General features: G+C 43.9%; 1 protein-coding gene and 1 long non-coding RNA gene across 4 annotated transcripts in view; both read right to left on the bottom strand.

Annotated features, from left to right (window-relative positions):
- The window catches only part of TRIP11 (thyroid hormone receptor interactor 11), a 69,700-nt gene extending 65,456 nt beyond the window's left edge, over positions 1-4,244 (bottom strand). Inside the window, exon 1 of one of the 2 annotated variants that reach the window (XM_010357490.2) lies at positions 3,657-4,244. In XM_010357490.2, coding sequence (XP_010355792.2) covers positions 3,657-3,795 — 139 coding nt within the window. In that variant the 5' untranslated portion in view covers positions 3,796-4,244. The remainder of the gene's footprint in view (positions 1-3,656) is intronic. The other variant, XM_010357491.2, reaches the window with a different exon arrangement.
- Positions 4,245-6,463: 2,219 nt separating this feature from the next.
- Positions 6,464-26,070, bottom strand: LOC115897423. Of its 2 annotated transcripts, XR_004057206.1 has the most exons (7): positions 25,932-26,070; positions 22,438-22,581; positions 15,274-15,359; positions 14,110-14,303; positions 13,368-13,579; positions 11,634-11,827; positions 6,464-8,704 (listed from the first exon to the last, which is right to left on the bottom strand). It is a non-coding gene; the product is annotated as an uncharacterized LOC115897423 (long non-coding RNA). The 2 variants fall into 2 exon arrangements; XR_004057207.1 differs by lacking the exon at positions 14,110-14,303.
- Positions 26,071-26,672: the final 602 nt, after the last annotated feature.

The raw sequence follows: 26,672 nt of genomic DNA on the forward strand, positions 1-26,672 counted from the left end.
TCATAATATTTTAAGCAAGTTTATGAATTTGTGTTGGGTCTCATTCAAAACCCATCCTAGGCCACATGTGGCCTGCAGACCACAGGTTGGACAAGCTTGGTTTAAATCAAAAGCAGCATGCAATAATTACAGTGACAAACACGCTTGTTTAGAAAATCACCAGGGAGGGTTACATCTGCGGTTGGTTGTATGTCTTGCTTGAAACTATGAAAGGACTGTTTAATTGCTACTCCGAAGAGGACAAGGTATAATCTAATTTGTTTAGGAAGGTAATTGCTAAAAGCAGCAACTATTTTAAAGAGGGATTTAACAAGTTGATGCAAACTTCATACCTTCCCCCACAAGAAAAACTTGGTCTTTTTAAGTATAAAGGGGAGATATTATGCAGACAAAAATATTCTGACTTTGTCAATGAGGGCAAATATGACATTTACCCTTCATTAATGTTTACGATTTGCTAGGCACAATTCCAGTCATTTTGCACTCATGATTTCATTTAATACTCTTAACCTCACAATAGATATGATTACCCCTGTTTAAAAGATAAGGAAATTGTGCTTTTTGGAGGTTCATTTATAATAATTTGCCCAAAATCCCACAACTTGTAATGCACAAAAGCAGAATTTCAACCCATGTCTCTCTGACTTAAAAGCCCAAGCTCCTAACCTTGAATAAATCAGTAGTGTTAGGTAAAACTGCAACCTTCTGATATTACAAATATGGATGGCTTTCAAGTTGTCCCCATAGTGCTATTTTGGAACTGTTTTATTTTGCATTACTGACACAGGGTAAACACTAATAAATACTTGTTGAATGAATAAAAGAACTGTAGCCTGACCCTCCTTTCCCTTTATTTGTTTGAGACAGGGTCGTCTCTGTCACCCAGGCTGGAGTTCAGTGGTACAATCACAGCTCACTGGAGCCTTGAACTCCTGCGCTCAAGCAAACCTCCCATCTCACCTCCCAAGTAGGTGAGACTATAGGCACATACCACCATGCCCAGCTAAAAACTTTTTGTAGAGATGAGATCTCCCTGTTGCCCAGGCTGGTCCCCAACTCCTGGCTTTAAGCTATCCTCCCACTTGGGCCTACCAAAGAGCTGAGATTACAGGTGTGAATCACCACACCTGGCCAGACTCCTATTTTTAAAAATTTACAAAATCAATAAATTAGGTGTTAAGCAAGTCTGACTGAAATACAAAGGGAAAAGAATAAAGGCATTAAGCAACTTTGCAGATTTCTCATCACCCACTTGTGCCATTTTTATTAAGCATCTACTATGTGCCAAAAGGAAGGTGCCACATATTTGGGAATATAAGGAGCAGAAAAATTTAGTCCCCACCCTGGGCATCAGGAAAACAGATAAACTATAACTCAACATGTTAAGTGCTGTCAGGAAGAGATCCACAAAGTTCTGTTAGAACACAGATCACCAAATTCAACTCAACAACTCAACCTGTGTGGGAGTCAGAATGGTTCACCAAATACTTAAGTACCTGACATGTCAGCAGGGCTGTATAGGAAAATTGTTTTCTGGGTGAAGGAGGGAACAGAGAAGAAAGGGCTTTCCATATAGAGGCTTGAAGTTGTGTAGGTGCCTGACAAAATCCCACATGACAGAAGCTGTGCGTATAAGCAAGCCTATGTATGTGCACATGTACAGCAACTGGTATGGCAACTAGAAGAGGTACACTGAAGGTCAGTCGCAGTGGCTCACACCTGTAATCCCAGCACTCTAGGAGGCCGAGGCGAGAGGATCACCTGAGGTCTCAGGAGTTCAAGAAGAGCCTGGCCAGCATGGTGAAACCTCATCTCTACTAAAAATACAAAAATTAGCTGGGTGTGGTGGCACACGCCTGTAATCTCAGCTACTTGGGAGGCTGAGGCAGGAGAATTGCTTGAACCCAGAAGGCGAAGGTTGCAGTGAGCCAAGATCACGCCACTGTATCCAGCCTACGCAACAGAGTGAGATTCCATCCAAAACTGAGAGGTTTGGATTTTGTTCTCTAACAGGGTCAAGAAATTTTTAAGCAGGTTTGTTTTTAAAAAGTAACTGACAATACAATTGAAAATGGACTGGAGTAGGGAGAAATGGGTGACAGGACATGAAAGACGAATAGTTCCTGGGAAAGATTACAGGGATCGAAAGAATAAGGAGTAATAAAGGAAAGGACAATTCTGGCATAGGACAAACAAGATTTCATGACCAACTGGAAGTAGGAGATGAAAAAAGACATAAAACAAAGACATGAAGAGTTACAGTTTAGGAAACTGAGAGTGAAGCCATTACGATTGAGAAAACAGCACATTTGGCAGGAGAACAAAATGAATACCACCTTAAACCTGGAAGACATCCAGGTTGAGGGATGCACATTCTCTGGCTTAGGGTCAAAGGAACAGCCAACCGTTTCCCCCTATCTAGGATATAAGGAGCGACTAGTCATTTCCCATAGTTATCCAGCCTTTCTGTGCTTCTGACTGCCCTCAGGGTCCCATGCTTTCCCCAACACATAAAGACGCCCTTTCATTTCTATACCCAAACCCGTCTCACTGATGCACCTTTATGGCATGGGGAACCTCAAGCGGTAAAGTGGATTTCGCTAGCTCCCCAGTCTATTCTTCCTTCCATCTAAACAGACCCCACAGAAACTCAAAACATAAGCATTATCTTTCTATCAAACCATCTTTCTCGATTTCAACCAAACAAATATGAAGGATCTGTTAAATAAGCAATTAAACAAAACTAAGCCAGAATACTAATTTATTAAATTTATTTATAAGAAATACAATTGTCAAAGCAGCAGCTCTCACCCAAAAGAACAGTCCATTATCTCCCTGGAGCAGACTTAGATTGAAACTTAAAAACTGTTTCGATCCAAATATTGCTTACTGAAATGCCAAGAAATCAAAATAGTAATTAATGGATAGTAATTAATGTAGCCATTGATTACCATGTAACTCTGGGTCACTATTGTGTGTGACTCAATCTTGTTTTACTAACAAGATTGAGGACTTCAAAAATGAGTGAAGATTGCTAAGGGTACCTTAATAATAGGGTTGTCTTCCCTATTCTACTGTCGAAATACGGACGAAATGAGAGACTATACACAAAAATACATTCTCAGCTGGAACGCTACAATGTATCATCACAATAAGGAAAAGTATAAAATAATTAAATGGAAAAACATGGACGTGTTTCATAACATACTCAAGACAGAAAAGAGCAAAACTCACCAAATGTTTAAATTATGAGTTATTTCAACTGTTACAAAAATAGAACAAATATACAATTCTTTCGACTGTGTCAGAATACAGGAAAGTAAGAATGAGATCAGACCCCAAACTGAGGGCAAAGTGGTGGGCGTGGATAAACCAAACAAAAATAAATTCGACTTAACGTAGGAGCAGTTTCACTCTGCTGTACTTTGAAATATCCAGAATATTTAAAGGAGAACCAGGAGTCTTCCCCTGGCCTCCAGTGGCCTTTCATCATAGAAAATCTGTTGAGAAGAGGCAAGAGGAGGTGTGTGAAGAAAAAAGGGAGGAGCAGCATTCCTTTGCGACCTGTCCGCGTCTCCTGACTGATGGAAGTAGGGACCAAACGGACGTTCCCAGGGTCTTAGAAAAGCCCTCCCTTCCCTCGCTCCAGCTGTTACCTTCCACTTCCTCCGTGCCCTCCATCAGCATATCCTTTGTAAAGTTTGAAATCTGGCCAGTGAGGGAAGCCAGGCTGCCCCCGACATGACCCAGAGACTGGCCCAATCCGGAGCCGAGGCCCCCAAGCCAGGACGACATCGCAGCAAGTTTAGAGAACGACCTGGTCCGCTCGGGAAAAAAAAAAAAAAAAAAAAAGTTTAGCGCCGTCGGACGATCTGACCAAGTATCCTTGAACGCCTGCCTTCGCGAGACAGGATATGACAACACAAAGCGGGGTTCTCAAGCAAGGCCGGCTCCAGGTTCTGCCTAGAAACGCAGAGGCCTGGCCTGGAATTTTACCAGGGTCCCGCCTCGAGTGACACAGTCACCCACGGAGAGCCTTCTGCTCATTCCCACCGTCCAGATTGGGCCACTTCTTCCTCAGCTCTAGTGAGTTTCCCCAGTTCCGTGGGCTACTCCTGCCAACTCGACGCCGGCCGCCATCACACTCGCTCGGAAAGCGGCGGCGGATCATAGAAAGGCGCCGCGGTGGCGTAGACAGGCCCCGCGAAGCCGCCGGACGTGTCCTTGGCGCAAGGGAGGCTGGGATCGCGGAGGACCGCGCGCGGGTTGGATAGACTGCAGCCTGCGCCTAGCGCAAGGTTAGGTACACGCAGCCCGCCGGCTTTGGCTGGGGTAGGAATGCCCTGGATAACTGGGGCATCGCGGCGCTCCCCGGACTCCTGCAGCTGCGTTTCAAAGCAGAGCCGACCCTTGGTGGGTAGTCCGGGGACCCTGCGAACCCTCCTTGTGTTGTTGAAACCTAGTGTTTTAATCGGGACTGCCTCCAGCGGTGCCTGGAGACTTGGCGGGGAGTTCCAGTGCGCAGGAAGCGGTTTCAAATAGCTTACACGCGTCACTGTATCGATTAGCTGCTCCGTGACAGGCACTATGGTAGGAACTGAGGCTGCAAAGATAGAACGGACGGGTTGCAAAAAAGAAAAAAGAAAGAAAAGGAAAAAAAAAAGATGGGTTGAAAATTCAGGTGTCCAAGCAGGAAACACACTTTCCTTCTGTAGGAGAAATCTCTGGTGCCTTTATAGCTCACAATTGAAACCCTATCTTCTTTAACATACGACGAGCTATTTTCGTGAAGCTGCCCTCACCCAAGTAGTTGAAAAACGGTCAACCGTTTTTCAAAATGACTCTTTAGAGGACAGCAGGGCAACTTAATACAGAAGTGCCATTTAGTGTCAACGCTCCTATGGTATTGGCGGCACTCGCTATGCAAGTGCTACACCTCCTTAAGTCCTGTTACCCACACTGTGGCTGTAACACAGTGTCCTGCCTTGCTTGCTTCCTTCCCTAAAGGAAGAAAAGTTGTCATGTGACTTTCAAGCAATTGGTGCAGGATACGTGGACACACAGCATCTAGCCAGGGAGACTTCCACATTTTTTGGTTTCAAAAGGATATAGATCTGCAGTTCTTTTAAGTATAGCAATAAGTATACTGGCATCTTTCACTTTGATTATATTCACAAGAGGGGCTACTGCAGATTGCACAGTTTGTGAACAGAACATTGGGAATGCCTCCAGTATTTGAGATCTGATGGCACCAAGCAATAGTAGTTCTCCTTGAAAGCTGAATTTTTTTTTTTTTTTTTTTTTGATATGGAGCCTCGCTCTGTGACCCAGGCTGGAGTGCAGTGGCGAGATCTCGGCTCACTGCAACCTCCGCCTCCCGGGTTCAAGCGATTCTCCTGCCTCAGCCTCTGACGTAGCTGGGACTACAGGCGCCCATTCTTCATTTTACTAATGAGAAACCAGTGCCCAGAAATGTTAAGTAACCCATCCAAGGCCATACAGCTAATAAGTGACAGACCCAGGCAGTCAGGCTTCAGAGTCTGCACATCTAACCACTGGGCTATGATGTTCACATTAATGCAGGGAAAGCATTTAATAAACACTTCAAGAATGAGATGTAAATTTTATTTTAAGCACATTCAGATATCCAGTGTGAATCCTGGATGTTAAAAAAAAAAAAAAAAAAAAGAAGGGCCGGGGGCAATGACTTCCGCCTGTAATCCCAGCACTTTCGGAGGCCAAGGCAGGCGGATCACCTGAGGTCAGGCATTCAAGACCAGACTGGCCAACATGGTGAAACCCCATCTCTACTAAAAATACAAAAATTAGCCAGGTGTGGTGGCAGGCGCTTGTCACGCGCGTCCATGTGAAGAGACCACCAAACAGGCTTTGTGTGAGCAATAAAGCTGTTTATTTCACCTGGGTGCAGGTGGGCTGAGTCCGAAAAGAGAGTCAGCAAAGGGAGTTAAGGGTGGGGCAGTTTTATAGGATTTAGGTAGGTATTAGAAAATTACAGTAAAAGGGAGTTGTTCTCTGGTGGGCAGGGGTGGAGGTCACAAGGTGCTCGGTATGGGAGCTTCTGAGCCAGGAGAAGGAATTTCAAAAGATAATGTCATCAGTTAAGGCGGGAACCAGCCATTTTCACTTCTTTTGTGATTCTTCAGTTGCTTCAGGCCATCTGGATGTGTATGCGCAGGCTTGGGCTCAGAGGCCAGACATTCCTGTCTTCTTATTTTAATAAGAAAAATAAAATAGTGTTGAAGTGTTGGGGCAGTGAAAATTTTGTGCGGTAGTATGGAGAGATAATGAGCGATGCTTTTCAGGGCTGCTTCAAGCGGGATTGGGGCGGCGTGGGAACCTAGAGTGGGAGAGATTAAGCTGAAGGAAAATTTTGTGGTAAGGGGTGACATTGTGGGGTTGTTAGAAGGAGCATTTGTCATATAGAATGATTGGTGATGGCCTGGATGTGGTTTTGTATGAATTGAGAAACCAAATGGAAGACACAAGGTCCAAATAAGAGAAGGAGAAAAACAGGTATTAGAGGACTAAGACTAGGGAGGACCCAGGACATCCAATTAGAGAATGTCCAAGGGGGTTCAGTGTAATTGGTTGGCAAGTTTTTGGGCTCTATTACTGAGTGTTTTTTATGTTGTCATACACCAGGCCAGATTGATTTCGGTAAAAACAACACCCTTCTTTTAAAAATATACAGAGCCCTCCTTTTTCAGCAGTGAGTAAGGCAAGGCCTTGGCGGTTTGGAGGACAACTGCAGCTAGAGAGTCAACTTGGGCCTGAAGGACTGATAAAGTTTGTGGTATGTCTGTGATGCTAGCAGAGAAGTCATTAGAGAGGCTATGGAAGGTTGTGACAGAGGTTGAAATGCCTGCTATTCCAGCACCGAGAGCAATAGTGGAGGTAGAAAGTCCTAAACCGACAAGCAAGGGAATTAGTGGAATAACTTTTTTTGCATGTCAGTGTCATAAGGGGAACAGGAAGCTCTTCATAAGGGGAACAGGAAGCTCTTTGGTTACATTTGCAAATTGAATTTTGGGAGTAAGGAAAACTAGTGTGCATGTGCCTGTCCAATTAACAGGTAGACACATGTAGATAGAGGATCCACAGAGGAAGAAGGATCCTTTGCCTTGTGCAAGGCAAAACTGGAAATGCAAAGTAAAAAGATGAGAAGGAGAGCTGGAAGGGGTGTCTTTTATCCAGACTCCTAGGGCTTCAGCTAGGGCGGCAGCTGTCAGAGGTTGTAATGGGGACTGACGTAGTAACTGTGTAGAGGGGGAGGTTTGATTTTCATGGTGTATGAGAAAACGTTGAGTGTCTACGAGCAACCTTTCAGTGTTATTTTTGGGGCTGGGTATAAGTAAACAAGAAGAGGGCCTGGGAGGACAGTCTCATGAGCAAGGGGAAGGTAGCCAAGGATGGAGTGAAATACAGGGTAAGTGTCTTCCTAAGCAGTAATTGCTGCTAATGTTTTTAAGTTTGCCTGTATTGATACAGTGCTTATCTGTAATACGGACCTGGAAGGCTCCAATTGTTTCAGTGATGCGTGTAGTTGGACTTTGGAGATAAAGAGTGAAGGAACATCGAGAAGGTGAAAGGTTACCCAGGGGAATTCCAGTGGGTCTTTGCTGAGAGATGCATAAAGAAGCGGCCACAGGAATAGTAGTTTGTGTTGTGAGGGGTCCAAATATGGGGGGAATAGAGTTGATAGAAGGAGAAAAGTTTTTTAAGTAAGTGTGCAGGAGGGTGGCAGCTTGCTGATGTGAAATGTCTGGGGAGGTCTTGCTGGACCTGTCTAGAAAGTAAAGAAGGGTAAAGGTGAGGGCTGTTACAGGAAGTTCGGAGGTGTAGGGAGACATGAGATGTTGACCAGTCTGTATGTAAGGCAGGGACAGCTGTGTAGGCACAGGAAGAAAGGGAAATGCAAAGCCAGCAATTGTTCGCTAAGGAGGGATTAGAAACGGCTAGGAGAGAGTGAATAAGATTGATAGTATGGTGGAGATAGCTGGGGAGAGGTAGAGGGTGGCATAAGGATGGGAATGAGAATAAGAGTGAGTATAAAAGTAAAGAATAGAACTTTATCAGGGTGGAAGTATTGGAGGGTGCCCTGCCAGCAAAGATCATCTATCCACTCTAAGAGGGAGTTAAGAGTGGCAGTTTGGGGATAGCACCAGGAGATACCAGCTGTGATGGCTTAGAGAAACAGTGTAAACCGGCAGTGTAAACAAAAGCAGGGCATTTATGAGTAATTGAGAACGGTGAATAGGAGTATGACTAGACAGAAGATAGTAGGGATGACAAGTTTTTTGGGCACAGTCCAAATAGTGAGGGTGACTGTGTAAAGCCCTGTTGCAAAAAGTAGGGTAAGGACGAACAGACCTAATAGAATGAAGAGATGTATTAGGCTCATGAGGGTTATTACTGTTCTTCAGAAATGCGAGTGAGTTTAACGGAAGTAGGGGAGAGTGTTTGCGACTTCCAGGAGGAGGAGGAGGGATTAGTCTGGCTGTCCGACAAATACAGCTTTATTCTGGAACGGTGAACCCAGTGGGGAGGATCCTGCAGGCAGATGGCAGTTGGCGCACTATAGATGACTAAGTAGGGTCTGGTCCATCGAGGTTGTAGAGTTTGAGGGATCAGGTTTTTAACAAGAACTGATCGTCCGGCTAGGTGTCTTCATATGGCTGGGAATCTGGAGTAGGCAAGAGAAGATTAGCAGCCTGGCGAATTTCCTGTCTAGCCTGCTGGAGGACTAGAAGATTGTCACCTAGAGGACTGGTGTCTGGGATGAGGTTGGGGCCGAGCAAGAAACTGCATCCATTTAAAAGTTCAAATGGACTGTACCCTGTAGCATCTCGAGGACAGGCTCTAATTCTGAGAAGGGCAAGAGGTAAAAATACTGTCCAGTCCTTTTTAAGTTGGAGGCTGAGCTTGGTGAGGTGTGTCTTTAAAAGACCATTAGTCCATTCTACCTTTCCTGATGATTGAGGACAGTAAGGGGTATGAAGTTTCCACTGAATACCAAGAGCCTGAGAAACTGCTTGGTCGATTTGACTAGTAAAGGCTGGTCCGTTATTGGACTGTATAGAGGTGGGAAGGCCAAACTGAGGAATTATGTCTGACAGAAGGGAAGAAATGACCACGGTGGCCTTCTCAGACCCTGTGGGAAAGGCCTCTACTCATCCAGTGAAAGTGTCTACCCAGACCAAGAGGTATTTTAGTTTCCTGACTCAGGGCATGTGAGTAAAGTCAATTTGCCAGTCCTGGGCAGGGGCAAATCCCTGAGCTTGATGTGTAAGAAAGGCAGGGTTCCTGAATAATCCCTGAGGAGTAGTAGAATAGCAGATGGAACACTGAGAAGTGATTTCCTTGAGGACAGATTTCCACGATGGAAAGGAAATGAGAGGTTCTAAGAGATGGGCTAGCAGCTTTTAACCTACATGGAAGAGGTTTTGAAATGACAACAGAATAGAATGGGCCTGTGAGGTTGGAAGGAGATATTTTCCTTGGTCTAAGAACCACTTGCGTTATGTGGGAAGAGATTGATAGGTGGAAGTTTCAGTCTGTGAGTAGGTGGGAGTGACTGATGAGAAGGAGAAAAACTGGCCGTGAGGGACAGAAGTTGGAAGGCTAGCTGCTTCTTTAGCTGCCTTATCAGCAATAAGTGTTGCCCAGAGCAGTGGGATCTGATGCCTTTTGATGGCCCCTGTAGTGAACGACTCCAGCTTCCTTTGGAAGTAAAGCAGCCTTGAGAAGAGTTTTTATTAAAGAGGCATTAATGATGGAGGACCCTTGCGTAGTGAGGAAACCTCTTTCTGCCCATATAAAAGCATTGTGGTGCAGGATATGGAAGGCATATTTAGAGTCAGTATAAATATTGACACGTAGTCCTTTTGCAAGAGGGCTTGAGTTAAGGCAATGAGTTTGGCTTGCTGAGAGGTAGTGGAGGAGGGCAGAGCAGTAGCCTCAAGGATAGATGTGGAAGATACTACTATAGCATAGCCTGCCTTTGCTGGTGAATGGCAATTAGGCCTGCCATCAATAAACCAAGTGTGATCGGGTGAGGAACAGGAAAGAAGGAAATATGGGGAAATGGAGTGAATGCCAGGTGAATTAGAGAGATACAGTCATGAGGATCAGGTGTGGTATCAGGAATAATGTGGGGGCTAGCCTAAAATAGTAAGGTCAAGTTGTTTGGACAGAAAGGCTACAGGGCACAGTCCCAGCTCTTGTGTAAGAATTCTGACCACACAGCCCTGCACTTCAGCTGTGTGTAATGAAAAAAGGGTTGGGATGAGTTAGGGAGAACTAGTGTGGGAGCAGCTTTTAGTGCTGTTTTTTAAGGAATGGAAAGGGAAGTGGGGAAAGGACATAGGATTTATGGGGTCAGCTAGGTTTGCTTCTGTGAGTTTATGTAATGGTTTTGTTAGGATGGCACAACCAGGTTTCCAAAGGCAAAAATATCTAACCATGCCCAGGAAGGAAAGGAGTTGTTGTTTTGTAGAAGGGGTTGGGGTTTGAGAGATCAGTTGGACTGATAGGCAGGGACAGCACGTGTGTTTTTATGAAGAATTATGCCGAGGTAGGTAACGGATGGAGAAGAAATTTGAGCTTTGGAGGGAGATACCTAATATCCCTTGGAGAATAAATGTTGAAGGAGCAGGAGGGTGTTTTGTTGAGAAGATTCAAAGGAGGGGCTACAAAGTTGAACGTCATCACTATATTGAATAAGATGAGAAGCGAAGAAGTGGAAAGTAAATCATGAGAAAGAGCTTGGCTGAAGTAATGAGGGCTGTCCCTGAAGCCTTGTGGCAGTACAGCCCAGGTAAGCTGCTGGGACTGATGGGTGTCAGGGTCAGTTCAGGTAAAAGCAAAGAGAGGCTGGGACAAGGGGTGTAGGGGAATAGTGAAAAAAGCATCTTTAAGATCAAGAATGGAATAGTGAGTTGTGGAGGAAGGTACTGAGGACAAAAGAGTGTATGGGGTTGGGCACCACAGGGTAGATAGGCAAAACAATTTGGTTGATAAGGCCCAGATCCTGAATTAACCTGTAAGACTTGTCCGGTTTTTGAACAGGTAAAATGGGAGAATTATAAGAAGAGTTTATAGGTTTTAGAAGCCCATGCTATAGCAGGCGAGTGACAACAGACTTCAATCCCCTTAAAGCCTGTTGTGGGATGGGATACTGGTGTTGAGCCAGGTAAGGGTGATTAGGTTTTAATGGGATAGTAATGGGTGTTTGATCAGTTGCCAGGGAGGGAGTGGAGGTGTCCCATTGTGGGTTAAGGTGGGGGATACGAGAGGAAGACGCAAAGGAGGCTTTGGGTTGGGAAGAAGGTTGGCAATGAGATGTGGCTCTAGTCCAGGAATAATCAGGGAAGCAGATAACTAGGTTAAAATGTCTCAACCTAATAAGGGAACTGGACAGGTGGGGATAACTAAAAAAGAGTGCATAAAAGAATGTTGCCCAAGTTGGCACCAGAGTTGGGGAGTTTTAAAGGGTTTTGAAGCTTGGCTGTCAATACCCACAACAGTTATGGAGGCAAGGGAAACAGGCCCTTGAAAAGAAGGTAATGTGGAGTGGGTAGCCCCTGTATCAATTAAACAGGGGATGGACTTACCCTCCACTGTAAGAGTTACCCAAAGCTCAGCATCAGTGATGGTCCAGGGGGCTTCTGAGGCGATCAAGCAGTGTCAGTCTTCAGCTGCTAAGCCGAGAAGATCTGGGAAGGAGTCAGTCAGAGAGCCTTGGGCCAGAGTTCCAGGGGCTCTGGGAGTAGCTGCCAGGTTGGACAGTCCGATTTCCACTGGAGTCCTGCACAGATGGAACATGGCTTAGGAGGAATCCTGGGCTGCGGGCATCCCTTGGCCCAGTGGACAGATTTCTGGCACTTGAAGCAAGATCCTGGGGTAGGCAGTCCTGGAGGAATGCCTGACCACTGCGGTTCAGACATTTGGAAGGTCTTGTGTGCTGGAGATGTGGCTGGGGTTTGTCTCACAGTGGAGGCAAGGAATTGCAACTCAGAAATATGTTGCTACTTGGCTGCCTCTACTCTGTTATTGTACACCTTGAAGGCAAGGTTAATTAAGTCATGTTGTGGGGATTGAGGGCCAGAATCTAATTTTTTTGGAGCTTTTTCTAATGTCGGGAGTGGGTTGGGTAATAAAATGCATGTTGAGAATAAGATGGCCTTCTGGCCCTTCTGGGTCTAGGGCGGTAAAGCATCTAAGGGTTGTTGCCAAACAGGCCATAAGGGTTGTTGCCAAACAGGCCAAACTCAATAGGGTTGAGTTTTTATATTTGATGAAAAAGAGTCTAAACGCTAACTGATTTGGGAGAGGTCGGATAAAGAAAAAGGAGCATTAACCTTGGCTATGCCTTCAGCTCCAGCCACCTCTTTAAAAGGAAATTGTTGGGCAGGTGGGGGAGGGCTAGTCGAGGAAAGAAACTGTAAGCCAGACCGGGTGTGGGGAGGGGAGGTGATAGAAGGATTATAGGGTGGGGGAGCGGAGGCTGAGGAAGAATTGGGACCTGGGTCAGCCTAGCGAGGAGCAGCCTGGGGAAGAGGGGAGAGGTCAGATGAGTCCGTAGAAAAGAAGGATGCAAAGGACTCAGAGCTTGGGGTGGAGACTGAAGGAAGAGGAGAGAAAGAAGAAAGATTCGGGACGAGTCGCATTGGGAGCAGAGACTAGGGAGGGACCAATGTGTAAAAGAATGTGTGGACGTCAGGTACCTTAGACCATTTGCCCATTTTTCGACAAAAATTATCTAGATCCTGTAGGATAGACAAATCGAACGTGCCATTCTCTGGCCACTTGGAACTACTGTCGAGTTTGTATTAGGGTCAAGTGGTATTGCAGAAGAAAATAAGACTTTTAAGTTTTAGGTCAGGTGTGAGTTGAAGAGGTTTTAAGTTCTTGAGAACACAGGCTAAAGGAGAAGAAGGGGGAATGGAGGGCGGAAGGTTGCCCATAGTGGAGGAGGTAAGTTTAAAGAGAAAGGTAGAGACACAGAAAAGGGGGTGGGTGAGCAGCCAAAGCAGGCGTCCCTGCAATTGACTTGCCACCAAGGGAATGTGGATGAATGACCAAGGCAGGTGCCCCCCTGATGATCAGCCACCAATGGAGTGTGAGTGAATAATCAGGCAGGTGTCCCCACAGTGATTAAACACCAAGGAAAGACTGTCTTCCCGAGTCTGTGACCAGCGCCAGAGTTTTGGGTCCATGGATAAAATGTGTCTCCTTTGTCTCTACTAGAGAGGAAAAAGAACTGGAATTGGAAGGACAGGGAGACTGAAGGGTACTGAGAGAGGGAGATTGAAGGGTAGCAAGAGAGGCTGGAAAAGACCGCTTACCCGACTTGAAATTCATGAGATGTTCCTTGGGCTGATTGGTCTGAGGACCCGAGGTTGCAAGTGGATCTCCTCATGGAGTGAGGGTGAGGACAGGGGACCGGTCTCCCAGAGGAGTCCTCCTGTCCCAGGTCTTCGGCACCAAATGTCACGCACGTCCATGTGAAGAGACCACCAAACAGGCTTTGTGTGAGCAACAAGGCTGTTTATTTCCCCTGGGTGAAAAAGAATGAGACATATAAGTATCTGGGAAAGAGCAATCCAGGCAGAAAGAAACAGCTGATAGCTGATGCAAATACCTTGAGGCAGGATAATCCTTGGCAGATTAGTAAATTAGAAGGAAGGTAAGGATAGCTAGTGCAGAAAATTAGAAGGAAGGCAAGGATGGGTAGTGCAGAAATTAAGTAATTAACATAAAAGCTATGTCCTAAAAGTTTCTCATGGGGGATTTCTTTCTGTGAGATGGACTATGACCCAAGAAACTTAATAAATAATGTGATAAATAATGTGATGTCTTGGATGTGCTTCAAAATAATGGAAGTTGACTTTGCTCCCATGTGGGTGTGTGTCTGTGTGTGTGTGTGTGTTTGTATGTGTGTATAGTAGAGGTGGGATAGGTGAAACAAGAATTGTCAGGAACTGATAATTGTTGAAGCTGGGTGGTGAGTACATAAGGTTCATTAAACAAGTCTTTTGCTTTTGCATATGTTTGAAATTTTTTATAATAAAAAGTTAAAAGACATACAAGTTTGATAGCATTTGAGCTGAAGACATCTCTTCCTTTTTCTGCAAAATATCTCAGTAGCGAATACATTGCTCGTCATCACTCAATAAGCAGCAAAACAAGCCCAGCACAATTGAACACAATATCTCAAACAGCCTGTGAACCTCAGTGGCTACAGGTGGTGGGATCAAAGCTGCCTAGCTGAAATTTCAAACCTAGGACAATGGATAGAACAGGAAAAAAGACAAAAAATAACTTATCAGCTGCAAGCTGGTTTCCATTACTCAAGCAGTGGGATCATCAGTATTCCTCAAGGAAAAACAATTCATCTGTTTTTTGTTTTTTGTTTTGAGATGGAGTCTCACTCTGTCGCCCAGGCTGGAGTGCAGTTGTTCGATTTCGGCTCACTGCAACCTTCGCCTTCCAGGTTCAAGTGATTCTCCTGCCTTAGCCTCCTGAGTAGCTGGGATTACAAGTGTGCACCACTGTGCCCAGCTAATTTTTTGGCTGGTCTGGAACTCCTGACCTCAAGTGATCCATCTGCCTTGGCCTCCCAAAGTGCTAGGATTACAGGCATGGACCACTTTACTCAGCCAGTTCATCTGTTCTGAGAAAACCATCAAAATGAATTTATTTATGCAACTATAAAGCAAAAACTCGGCCGGGCGCGGTGGCTCAAGCCTGTAATCCCAGCACTTTGGGAGGCCGAGATGGGCGGATCACGAGGTCAGGAGATCGAGACCATCCTGGCTAATACGGTGAAACCCCGTCTCTACTAAAAAAATGCAAAAAACTAGCCGGGCGCGGTGGCGGGCGCCTGTAGTCCCAGCTGCTCGGGAGGCTGAGGCAGGAGAATGGCGTAAACCCGGGAGGCGGAGCTTGCAGTGAGCTGAGATCCGGCCACTGCACCACTCCAGCCCGGGCGACAGAGCGAGACTCCGTCTCAAAAAAAAAAAAAAAAAAAAAGCAAAAACTCAGTTTTAAAGTAGACTTTAAAATTTAGTCTGATATTTTTCTGAATTTCTAAGCATTAGGCTTATGATTGTCATTTTTTAATTTTATACATTACCAACTTATGGAAAAAAAAAGATTTAGCACTCTTGTATTTCCCTTCATTTCCCTTCCTTCTGGGCTTTCAGTATGGTGATATCATAATTATTGGTAAAGTAAGTAATCAATGCTTACCTTATACAACTATGTAAGTCTTATTCATTGCAGCTGAGTCAAATGTTGTACCAAGATTATATTGCCTTTTCCACCTTTTGTTCTTCCTGAAATTAACAGATTCCATTTTTTAAATTTGCACAATTTTCCATTACTACAGAATCTTTCTAAAACTTACCCAGAGAATTATAAAGTGCTTCTGTTTTCAACAAAACATCAAGAATTCTATCAATTGGCTAGACTCAGTTCTCTCTACCCAGGACCCTGTTTTCCTGCTCTACTCTCCTCTGATTATTCTCTGTGCCTTGTTTTCTTCCAAGAAGCTTATCAGATCTTCTCTTTATTTCTGATGCTCTGAAATTAATAATGGTGTACTTTGATGTGGGTTTGCTTTTGTTTTGTACATTATGCTGGGCACCCTGAGCCCATTCAAAAAGGGCTTTTAGTTCTGCGAATTATTTTAAATATATATATATATATATTTTTTAGTGATGAATGTCTCCTCTCTAGGGAATCTGCTGTTTCTTCTCTCTCTCTCTCTCTCTTTCTTTCTCTCTTTCTTTCTTTCTTTCTTTCTTTTTTGAGATGGAGTCTCTCTCTGTCGCCCAGGCTGGAGTCCAATGGCATGATCTTGGCTCACTGCAACCTTCCCCTCTCGGGTCAAGCAATTCTTCTGTCTTAACCTCCTTAGGAGCTGGGATTACAGGCATGCGCCACCACGCCTGGCTGATTTTTGTATTTTTAGTAGAGATGGGGTTTCACATGTTGGTCAGGCTGGTCTCGAACTCCTGACCTCGTCATCACCTGCCTTGGCCTCCCAAAGTGCTGGAATTACGTGAGCCACCACACCCAGCCTCTTTCAAAGAGTTTTAACCACACCTCCTGATTTCAGTCTACATCTAACCCCACCTCCCGGGATACTTGTTGCTTTCCTTTCCTGCGTGCTGCTAGGAACTCTTAAACACTGAGTATCCAGCTTCCTGGTTCTGCTCATTCCTGCATCAACTTGTCATCTTCCAAAAAACAAAAAAATGTTAGCATCTCTCGCTGGGCGCGGTGGCTCACGCCTGTAATCCCAGCACTTTGGGAGGCCGAGGCGGGCGGATCACCTGAGGTTGGGAGTTTGAGACCACTCTGACCAACATGGAGAAACCCCGTCTCTACTAAAAATACAAAATTAGCTTGGTATGGTGGTGCATGCCTGTAATCTCAGCTGCTCGGGAGGCTGAGGCAGGAGAATCGCTTGAACCCAGGAGGTGGAGGTTGCAGTGAGCCGGAGATTGTGCCATTGCACTCCAGCCTGGGCAACAAGAGCAAAACTCTTCCCCACCCCCCACGCCCCCCCCGAAAAAAAAAAAGAAAAAATTTAGCATTTCTCTTCTGTTGTTGTCTCACCTGGAAATGACTGATAATTATTCCCTAAAGTCTGTTCTCCCCTTCATATATAGTAATTGAGCCCCCACTTTTTACCTGGATGCATGACAGCCAAGATGCCAGTGTCCCTATTGTAGCCGCTCATCCCTTTACCACTTTTGTGCACACCAGCCAGCACCTGTGTCAGCAGACTGCCTCCAGGCTACTGGAGCCCATACTTTCCAGGTGCCCAGAGAGCTGAAACACAACCTTATTCAGCCGGAGTTGAAAATTCTGCAGCTTGCCTGTCCTGTTTCGGACAACTCTAAGATATGAATATCCTGCCTCCGAACTGTCTGCAGGACTGAGGCTTTGCTTGATAGGATCCCCTTGCTTGGCTTCCTTCCTTTCCATTTTCCACTTTCTTACTCCCCTATGCCCTTTCCATTTCTTCCTGGAACACTTTTAAAAAATCATTTTCGGCCAGGCACAGTGTTTCACGCTTGTAATCCCAGCACTTTGGGAGGCTGAGGTGGGCAGATCACCTGAGGTCAGGAGTTTGAGATCAGCCTGGCCAACATAGTGAAACCCCGTCTCTACTAAAAATACAGAAAAAAAAATAGCTGGGCATGGTGGCACATGCCTGTAGTCCCAGCTATTTGGGAGACTGAGGCAGGAGAATTGCTTGAACCTGGGAGGCAGAGGTTGCAGTGAGCCGAGATCACGCCACTGATCTCCAGCCTGGGTGACAGAGTGAGACTCCATCTCAAAATAAATTAATTAAATAAGTAAATAATCATTTTCACAGGAATCCTCATCTCAGGATCTGCCTGTAGGGTACTCAAGCTAAGATGCATGGCAACCCAGAATAAAAACCACCTTGTAGCTAGTAGTTGTCATGTTAAGCTCTGACCAATATAATATAAATGGAAGGGGTATGCACAACTTTGAGAAGGTAACCTGAAAGAAAAGGTACATAGCCTTTTTCTGCCCTCTTTTTTTTTTAATTGTTTGAGATGGGGTCTCACTGTGTTGCCCAGGCTGGAGTGCGGTGGCGCGATTATAGCTCACTGCAGCCTCAAACCTCCAGTCTCAAGGTATCCTCTTACCTCAACCTCCTGAATATCTGGGACCACAGGTACACGCCACCATGTCCAACTGATTTATTTTTATCTCTTGTAGAGATGAGGTCTCCCTATGTTGCTCAAGCTGGTCTCAAACTCATGGGCTTATGTGATCCTCCTGCCTTGGCCTCCCGAAGTGCTGGGATGACAGATATGAGCCACCAAACCCGGCCTCCTTTCTCTTTCTGATTGCTGGGCATGATCACCAACACAGCCATATCAGATCCACGAGCTGACCTTAACCATGGAAGCCATGTACATAAAGCCATTATGTCAGAGGCATGTAAACCAGAGCAACTCCATCTTTTCTTTTTTTCCCCCTGAGACGGAGTCTTGCTCTGTTGTCCAGGCTGGAGTGCATGGCGCGATCTCTGCTCACTGCAACCTCCACCGCCTCCCGGGTTCAAGTGATTCTCCTGCGTCAGCCTCCCGAGTAGCTGGCATAACAGGCGCATGCCAACCACGCCCGGCTAATTTTTGTATTTTTAGTAGAGACGGGGTTTTGCCATGTTGGCCAGGCTGGCTTGAACTCTTGACCTCGTGATCCACCCACCTCAACCTCCCAAAGTTCTGGGATTACAGGCATGAACCACTGCGCCCGGCCACAACTCCATCTTGAATAGGAGCTGGGTAAAATGAGGCTGAAACTTACTGGGCTGTATTCCCAGATGGTTAAGGCATTCTAAGTCACAGGATGAGATACAAGGTCAACATAAAATACAGGTCATAAATTCCTTGCCGATAAAACAGGTTGCAGTAAAGGAGCTGGCCAAAACCCACCAAACCAAAAAGGCCACACAAGAGTGACTTCTGGTCCTCCTCAGTGCTACGCTCCCACCAGCACCATGACAGTTTGCAAATGCCACGGCAATATCAGGAGGTTGCCCTATATGGTCTAAAAAGGGGAGGCATAAACAATCCACCCCTTGTTTAGCATATCATCAAGAAATAACCATAAAAATGGGCAACCAGCAGCCCTCGGCAGCTCTGTCTATGGAGTAGGGAATTTTTATTCCTTTACTTTCTTAATAAACTTGCTTTTACTTTGCACTGTGGACTTGGCCTGAATTCAAGAACCTTTTCTTGGGGTCTCGATTGGGACCCCTTTCCTGTAACAATTATACAGAAAGAGCAGATTCCTGACACTGTGATGTTGTATCATCCCTGGACTGGCAGTCTCCACATTTCTTGAAGATGAGAGGAGAAAAAAAAAACCATAGCATGTAAAATCACTGTTATATTAGTTTTTGTTTCTGTTTGAGACGGAGTCTTGCTCTGTCATCTAGTCTGGAGTGCAGTGGCATGATCTCAAGCTCACTGCAACCTCTGCCTCCCTGGTTCAAGTGATTCTCCTGTCTCAGCCACTTCAGTAGCTGGGAATACAGGTGTATGCCACCACACCTGGCTGATTTTTATGTTCTTAGTAGAGATGAGGTTTTACTATGTTGGTCAGGCTGGTCTCGAACTCCTGACCTTGTGATCCGCCTGCCTCAGCCTCCCAAAGTGCTGGGATTACAAGGTGTGAGCCATCGTGCCCGGGAGGTTTTTTTTTTTTTTTTTTTTTTTTTTTTTTTTTTTTTTTTTTTTTTTTTACAACCAAACCTAATCCAGTGAATGCATCTCCTCTCCTGGTCCCTGTGTTCTTGTGGGTTTATGTATTTTTCTTTAACCTAGGTGGGATTTTGGAAGGGAGCAAATATAGTGATCAGTCCTCTGTATTTTTTATGTGATAAGATATGCATAACACAAAATTGACCTTTATAACCATTTTCAATTGTTAAATGGTTATACGGTTCACCGACATTAAGTACATTCACATTGTTGTGCAGCCATCACAACTATCCATCGCCAGAACTTTTTTCATCTTCCCAAACTGAAACTCCATACTCGTTAAATGACTCCCAATTTTCCCCTCTACCTGGCAACCACCATTCTACTTTTTGTCTCTATGAGTTTGACTAGTCCAAGGATCTTACATAAATGGAATTATACACTATTAATACTCTGTATTTAACAGAAGCCCCTGGAAGATGTGTGAGATGGTGGTTCAAAGCAGTTAAATCTGGCCGGGTTAGGTGGCTCATGCCTGTAATCCCAGCACTTTGGGAGGTCAAGGCGGGTGGATCACCTGAGCTCAGAAGTTCTAAGCCAGCCTGGGCAACATGGCAAAACCCCTAAAAATACAAAATTAGCTGGAGGTGGTGGCCCGCACCTGTAATCCCAGCTATTCAGGTGGCTGAGGCAGGAGAATTGCTTAAGCCCAGGAGGCAGAGGTTGCTGTGAGCTGAGATGGTGCCACTGCACTCCAGCTTAGGCAACGGAATGAGGCCCCGTACAGGAAAAAAAAAAAAAGGCAGTCTTCTCTGGGTCTGGTAAAAGCGGTTTCAGTGTTGGAGACAGAGATGCCCCTGTGCAGAATTCAAACACAGCATTTGGAAAAAATGGATCTGGAGAAGGCACAGAAGCAATGGAGGTGGCATAGAATCTGCTCCCTCCTGGCCTCCTGCGCTAGTTTGAGCCACTTTAGAGAGGTGAAGAATAAGACTTAGCAGGACTCTGAGCACAAGAAGAGCTGCTTGGGGCCCATGTAGTGACATGTGGCTCAGGGCTGAGACAAGGGCCATTCCTTTCTGCTCAGCTTGAATTATAGTACCTCTCTGGTGTTCAACAATTTGACATTTTTGGGCTTGGTATTTTTCCATCTTATTTTTTTTAACCAGGTTACTGCTGGTATGTAAAAAAGCTATTGGTTTTCTTTGATGGATAAATGAATAAGCAAAATGTGCATATATCATACAACAGAATATTATTCAGCTTTTAAAAAGAAGAAAATTCGGACATATGCTACAACATGGATGAACCTTAACATGCTAAGTGAAATACACTAGTCACAAAAAAACCCTACAAATACTGAATGATGCCACTTATATGAGATACTTAGAATTATAGAGACAAAGTAGAATGGTAGTTGTCAGGGGATGGGGAAGGGAGGAAGGATAGAGAGCCATACTGACTGAGTGAGCTCCTCTCTACCCTAATACAAGAGACTCTCATAGGCAGGAATATCATCACCCCTATTCAGCCTGAAGAAGTTACAGAAGATGGATCTTCTTCCCTCTGCAACCCTTAGGATTAAGGGTTGTCTTATAAAAGGGAGTAGGGAAATATCAGAGGTGTTTGAACCAGAGCAACTCCATCTTGAATAAGGGCTGGGTAAAATGAGCCTGAGACCTACTGGGCTGCATTCCCAGATGGTTAAGGCATTCTAAGTCACAGGATGAAACAGAAGGTCTGCACAAGATACAGGTCATAAAAAACTTGCTGGTAAAACAGGTTGCAGTAAAGAAGCTGGCTGACAAAGCCAAGATGGTGATGAAATGACCTCTGGTCCTCACTGCTGTACTCCCATTAGCGCCATGACAGTTGACAAATGCCATGGCAATGTTGGGAAGTTACCCTAAACGGTCTAAAAAGGGGAAGCATGAATAATCCATCCCTTGTTTAGCATATCATCAAGAAATAACCAGCCAGGCGAGGTGGCTCATCCCAGCACTTTGGGAGACCAAGGCAGGTGGATCACGAGGTAAAGAGATCGAGACCTTCCTGGCCAACATGGTGAAACCCTGTCTCTACTAAAAATGCAAAAATTAGCTGGGCATGGTGGCACACACCTGTAGTCCCAGCTACTCAGGAGGCTGAGGCAGGAGAATTGCTTGAACCCGGGAGGCAGAGGTTGCAGTGAGCTGAGATCATGCCAATGCACTCCAGCCTGGCAACACAGCGAGATTCTGTCTCAAAAAAAAAAAAAAAAAAAGGGGGGGGGGGTGGGCGGGCAACCAGCAGCCCTCAGGGCTGCTCTGCCTATGGGGTAGCCATTCTTTTATTCCTCTACTTTCTTAATGAACTGGCTTTCAATTTTTTCAATTTATGGACTTGCCCTGAATTCATTCTTGCACAAGATCCAAGAACCCTCTTGGGGTCTGGATCGCGATCCCTGTCCTGTAACATTATTATGTTTCAAAATTTGTGCCCAATCCTAATTAAAGCTAAAATGAATAGACAACCCTTAATGTGAAGACAATATATTCCTCAATCAGTCTAGGTGGAGTCCAATCATTACATTTGGATTCTGGTGTCCAGAGTTAGATAAAATGAGGAAAAGCAGCACTCTTAAAAATTGCTACCAATGTGCTTTGTTTGGCCCTCAGGGTTAAAAATCAATTGAGCAAACATTTATGATTTTTTTAAGGCAGCATTCTGTCTCTATTTTTTTTTTTTTAATAGAGATGGGGTCTCTTTATGTTGCCCAGGCTGGTCTCGAACTCCTGGGCTCAAGTGATCCTTCCACCTTGGCCTCTCAAAAGTGCTGGGATTAAAGGCGTGAGCCACTGGCGCCCTGCCAATTAAGCAATCATTTAAAAAATATATTTCAAATAAAAATTTGGAACTTAGCTTCTCTTGGAAAAGACTCGGGATCCAGTAATAATGGACCTTTTGGCAGGCAGTAAGCTGGAATAGAATATCAATGGACTGTGCTGGCTTGCGTTACTCATATTCACTACCACAGCTGGTTAAGAACAATCCATAAAATCGTGCTTCTCAAGCTTCACTCTACACTTCAGTGTCCTGGGGATCTTGCAAAAAGTGCAAGTTCTGATTCAGTAGGGTCTGAGTGTGGCCTGAAACTCTGCATTTCTGAAAAACTCACAGGTGATACAGATGTTGCTGGTCCTCCATCCACACTTTTTTCCTGCTTTGTCGCCCAGGCTAGAATTCAGTGGCAAGATCATAGCTCACTGCAGCCTCAAACTCCTGGGCTCAAGCAATCCTCCTGCTTCTGCCTCCTGGGTAGCTGGAATTACAGATGCAAGCCACAAAGCCCAGCTGTAATCATACTTTGAATAGCTATGAATTAACAATAAACACAAATTCAAAAGGAAATAGAAAAGCAAACATTATCTTTATTTAATAATCTTTGATATTTAAAATACAACTCATTGAACATCCACACTAACAACAGAATCCTCAGTGTTCAACAGTGCTTTGGAAGCCCAGCTTTTCTAAGGACCAGACAGGAAGGCCTGTGTGTGTAATAACAGCAAATGAACTTACGAGGGAGCACACACAGAAGGGCTGCAGGGCTGGGTCCTGAGCAAGGGGCACTGCCACAGTGCACTTGTATCATGGCCAAACAACAATGCTTTTTGTTTCAGATATTTTCTGCACTTGAATTTCAAATATTTTATTTATACAGAACAGTAATTTTTAAAAAGTTATTCCTAATAGCCCAGTGTTGTAAAAATTAGATAATCACATTTAAAATGTATGTTTTCGTCTTTCAAAAAAAAAAAAAAAAGCACTAAAAAAATTCAGAAAACATTCCTTGAACTATGTAAGAGACAACTGAGAGCTTCCTAAGTGCCTCAGGAACATCCGTGTGTATTTCACTAGTTTCTCATTGCTTTGTCTATGCATCCACCGGCTTAAAATGTTTTTTGATATGCTATTAAACATGCCAATGACAATAAATTTAGAAGTTATTAGCATTCATTCTTAAAATGTCAGACCATTTGGAAAAAATAAAAATAGCAAAGGTTTTCTTCAAATTAAAAAACAAAATCAAAATTCTAGAATTTACCAACCATGTCAATGGTCTTCATTCATGAAAGCAAATTGGAACAAAAGACATTTTTCTTATGTTTAAGACTTTAAAAAACTACAAAGCCAGCTCATTTTTCAAAGCAAAAAGATGCTGGTTATAAAGGGACCAGGAATAAAAGTTTTTATTTTGAATATGAAAAATAAAGTTATTTACATTGCTGACATAATTAGTTGATCCAATCTGGTATTTCTTAATTAGGATCACATATATCATACGTCTGTACTTGTTAAGGACTCAATACAACGAACAATTCACTTTGAAAACAGTAGCCCAAGACCGGGCACGGTGGCCTGCACCTGTAATCCCAGCACTTTGGGAGGCTGAGGCAGGCGGATCACCTGAGGTCAGGAGTTTGAGACCAGCCTGACTAACATGGTGAAACCCTGTCTCTACTAAAAACAAACAAACAAACAAACAAAGGAAAAGAAAGGAAAGAAAGGAAGAAAGAAAAGAAAGAAAGAGAAAATAGTGGCCCAAGGAAAAAAAAAACCTTTAAGACAAGAGTTTCACTCATTGCCCAGGCTGTAGTGCAATGGCACAATCTCAGCTCACCGCAACCTCCACCTCCTGGGTTCAAACAATTCTCCTGCCTCAGCCTCCCAAGTAGCTGGGATTACAGGTGCCCGCCACCACACCCAGCTAATTTTTATATTTTTAGTAGAGACAGGATTTCACCATGTTGGTCAGGCTGGTCTTGAACTCCTGACCTCAGGTGGTCCACCTGCTTCAGCCTCCCAAAGTGCTGGGATTACAGGCGTGAGCCACCGCACCCAGCCGGGATCAAGTTTTAAATAGCAAGTTATATATATATATATATATATATATATATATATATAGACATATATATATTTTTTTTCGGAGACAGAGTCGTACTCTATTGCGCCAGGCTAGAATGCAGTGGTGAGCCCTCGGCTCTCTGCAACCTCTGCCTCCCAGGTTCAAGCGATTCTTAGCCTCCTGAGTAGCTGGGATTACAGGTGTGTGCCACCACGCCCAGCTAATTTTTGTATTTTTAGTAGAGACGAAGTTTCACCATGTTGCCCAGACTGGTCTTGAACTCCTGGCCTGAAGTGATCTGCCCGCCTCAGCCTCCTGAATTGCTGGGATTATAGGCGTGAGCCACTGCGCCCAGCCTGGAGGTAATCAATATTAATTATTGAATCCTCCTAAAAATTTAAAACATCAAGATTTATTTTTCTACTTAAGATTTTAAAATTATATTTTGATTATGCATTGAATCTATTTTGTATTTGTACAGAAGTCCAATGGGCCGGTTTTAAGAATTTCATAGCTCTTGGCACTAGCATGAGTTTTTTTTTTTTTTTTTTTTTTTTTTTTTTGAGATGGAGTCTCACTCTGTCACCCAGGCTGGAGCACAGTGGCACCATCTCGGCTCACTGTAACCTCTGCCACCCAGGTTCAAGTGATTCTCCTGTCTCAGCCTCCCAAGTAGCTGGGATTACAGGTGTCTGCCACCGTGCCCGGCTAATTTTTGTAGTTTTTAGTAGAGACGGGGTTTCCCCATCTTGGCCAGGCTGGTCTTGATCTCCTGACCTCGTGCTCCACCCACCTTGGCCTCTCAAAATGCTGAGATTACAGGTGTGAGCTACCACGCCCGGCCGGCACTAGCATGATTTCAAAAATAGTATCAAAAATTCAGCCATTCCAAATGTGATTTAGGCTCTGACTGGAATAAAATTTATTTTATTCAACTTAATATTAAATGAAACAATATGGACTACTGGTAGTTTTGTCTATAATGATACTCAACTGGTTTTGAGTTTTTTTCCTCATTGGCTTTGGCATCATGAATAAAGCCTTAAGAAAAATCAAGTTTTAAGGACAAAAACAAAGCACCTCCTTAAACAAAATAATCTGTGAATTGTAAATTATTTGGCCAAGATCTTAGTATAGTTTACCTGCAGCAGCCTTTTCAGTTTATATTACTGAAATATTTATATGTTGATTACTGTAAAAAACATATATTGATGGTTTTAGATCAGAGATTAACTATTCTGAATTTTAAAAACATAAATTACTCATTAAATCCATGACATCTGAAAATATGAAAGTGGTATTTCCAAGGCTTAAATTTCTACTAGCATCACCACTGTACATAGTTGATCCCAGTAATACAAATTATACATTAGAAAAATGATACCAATAGTTTAAATATTAAACATTAAGATGTTCCCAATTAGTAAAACAGAATGGAAATCTTTAATACAGTTCTTAGCAGGACAGTTCTTGTGAATTTAGTTGTTCCTGACTTTCTTGCAGGTGGTTTACAGTAAATGGCAGTACCTGATGTATAAACTATAGCTCTGCATAACTTTAACTTCTTTGATACTATGGTTACTTGCACTGGCATATTTTCATACTGGCCAACCAATTAAGAAATAGAATCTAAACATTCAATTACATTTAAGCCAACCCCACCAAGATGGCAGTTCACTAGTGATTCTGGATCTGCCTGCTAAATGTAACAGTTTCACAACAAACTACACAAACACATTCAAACGCATCCAGTGTGTGCTCACCTCTGCTTTAAAAACTCTCCAGCTGGCCAGGCGCGGTGGCTCATGCCTGTAATCCCAACATTTTGGGAGGCCAAGGCAGGCGGACCACCTGAGGTCCAGAGTTCGAGACCAGCCTGGCCAAACATGATGAAACCATGTCTCTACCAAAAATACAAAAATCAGCTGGGTGTGGTGGCGGGCACCTGTAATCCCAGCTACTCTGGAGGTTGAGGCAGAAGAATCGCTTGAACCCAGGAGGTGGAAGTTGTAATGAGCTGAGATCACGCCACTGCACTCCAGCCTGGGCAACAGAGTGAGACTCCGTCTCGAAAAAAGCAAAAACAAAAACAACCAGAAAAACCTCTCTAGCAAATAAAAGTCAAACATGCCGTATTTTCTTAAGTGCTTTAGGGTATATATGAACTTTATAAACGCTAAAGTTAAAATTTTAAAATGCATATTGGTTTTCTCATTTTTATATTAGGTAGCTCATCAATTCAAGTGTATGAAAAGTTTAACGTCATTTTTCAATGGAAAAAGGTAATGAACAAATATCCATGGAAAATATGACTAACACACCTGTAATAACATAAATGTTCAGTCTTAAAATATTTAGCTTTTTAAATCTTGAGGGAGTAGTACTAAACTCCAACATCTCTTGTAGTTTTAAAGTTTTATAATTTTTCTGAAACATTTTTAATTATTAAAAGAAAACTTTAGATTTTAAAATAAAACTATCCTTTTGTATAAGGGAAACTTCAG

This window comes from Rhinopithecus roxellana, chromosome 5, assembly GCF_007565055.1.
Source record: "Rhinopithecus roxellana isolate Shanxi Qingling chromosome 5, ASM756505v1, whole genome shotgun sequence".
Lineage (NCBI taxonomy): Eukaryota > Metazoa > Chordata > Mammalia > Primates > Cercopithecidae > Rhinopithecus > Rhinopithecus roxellana.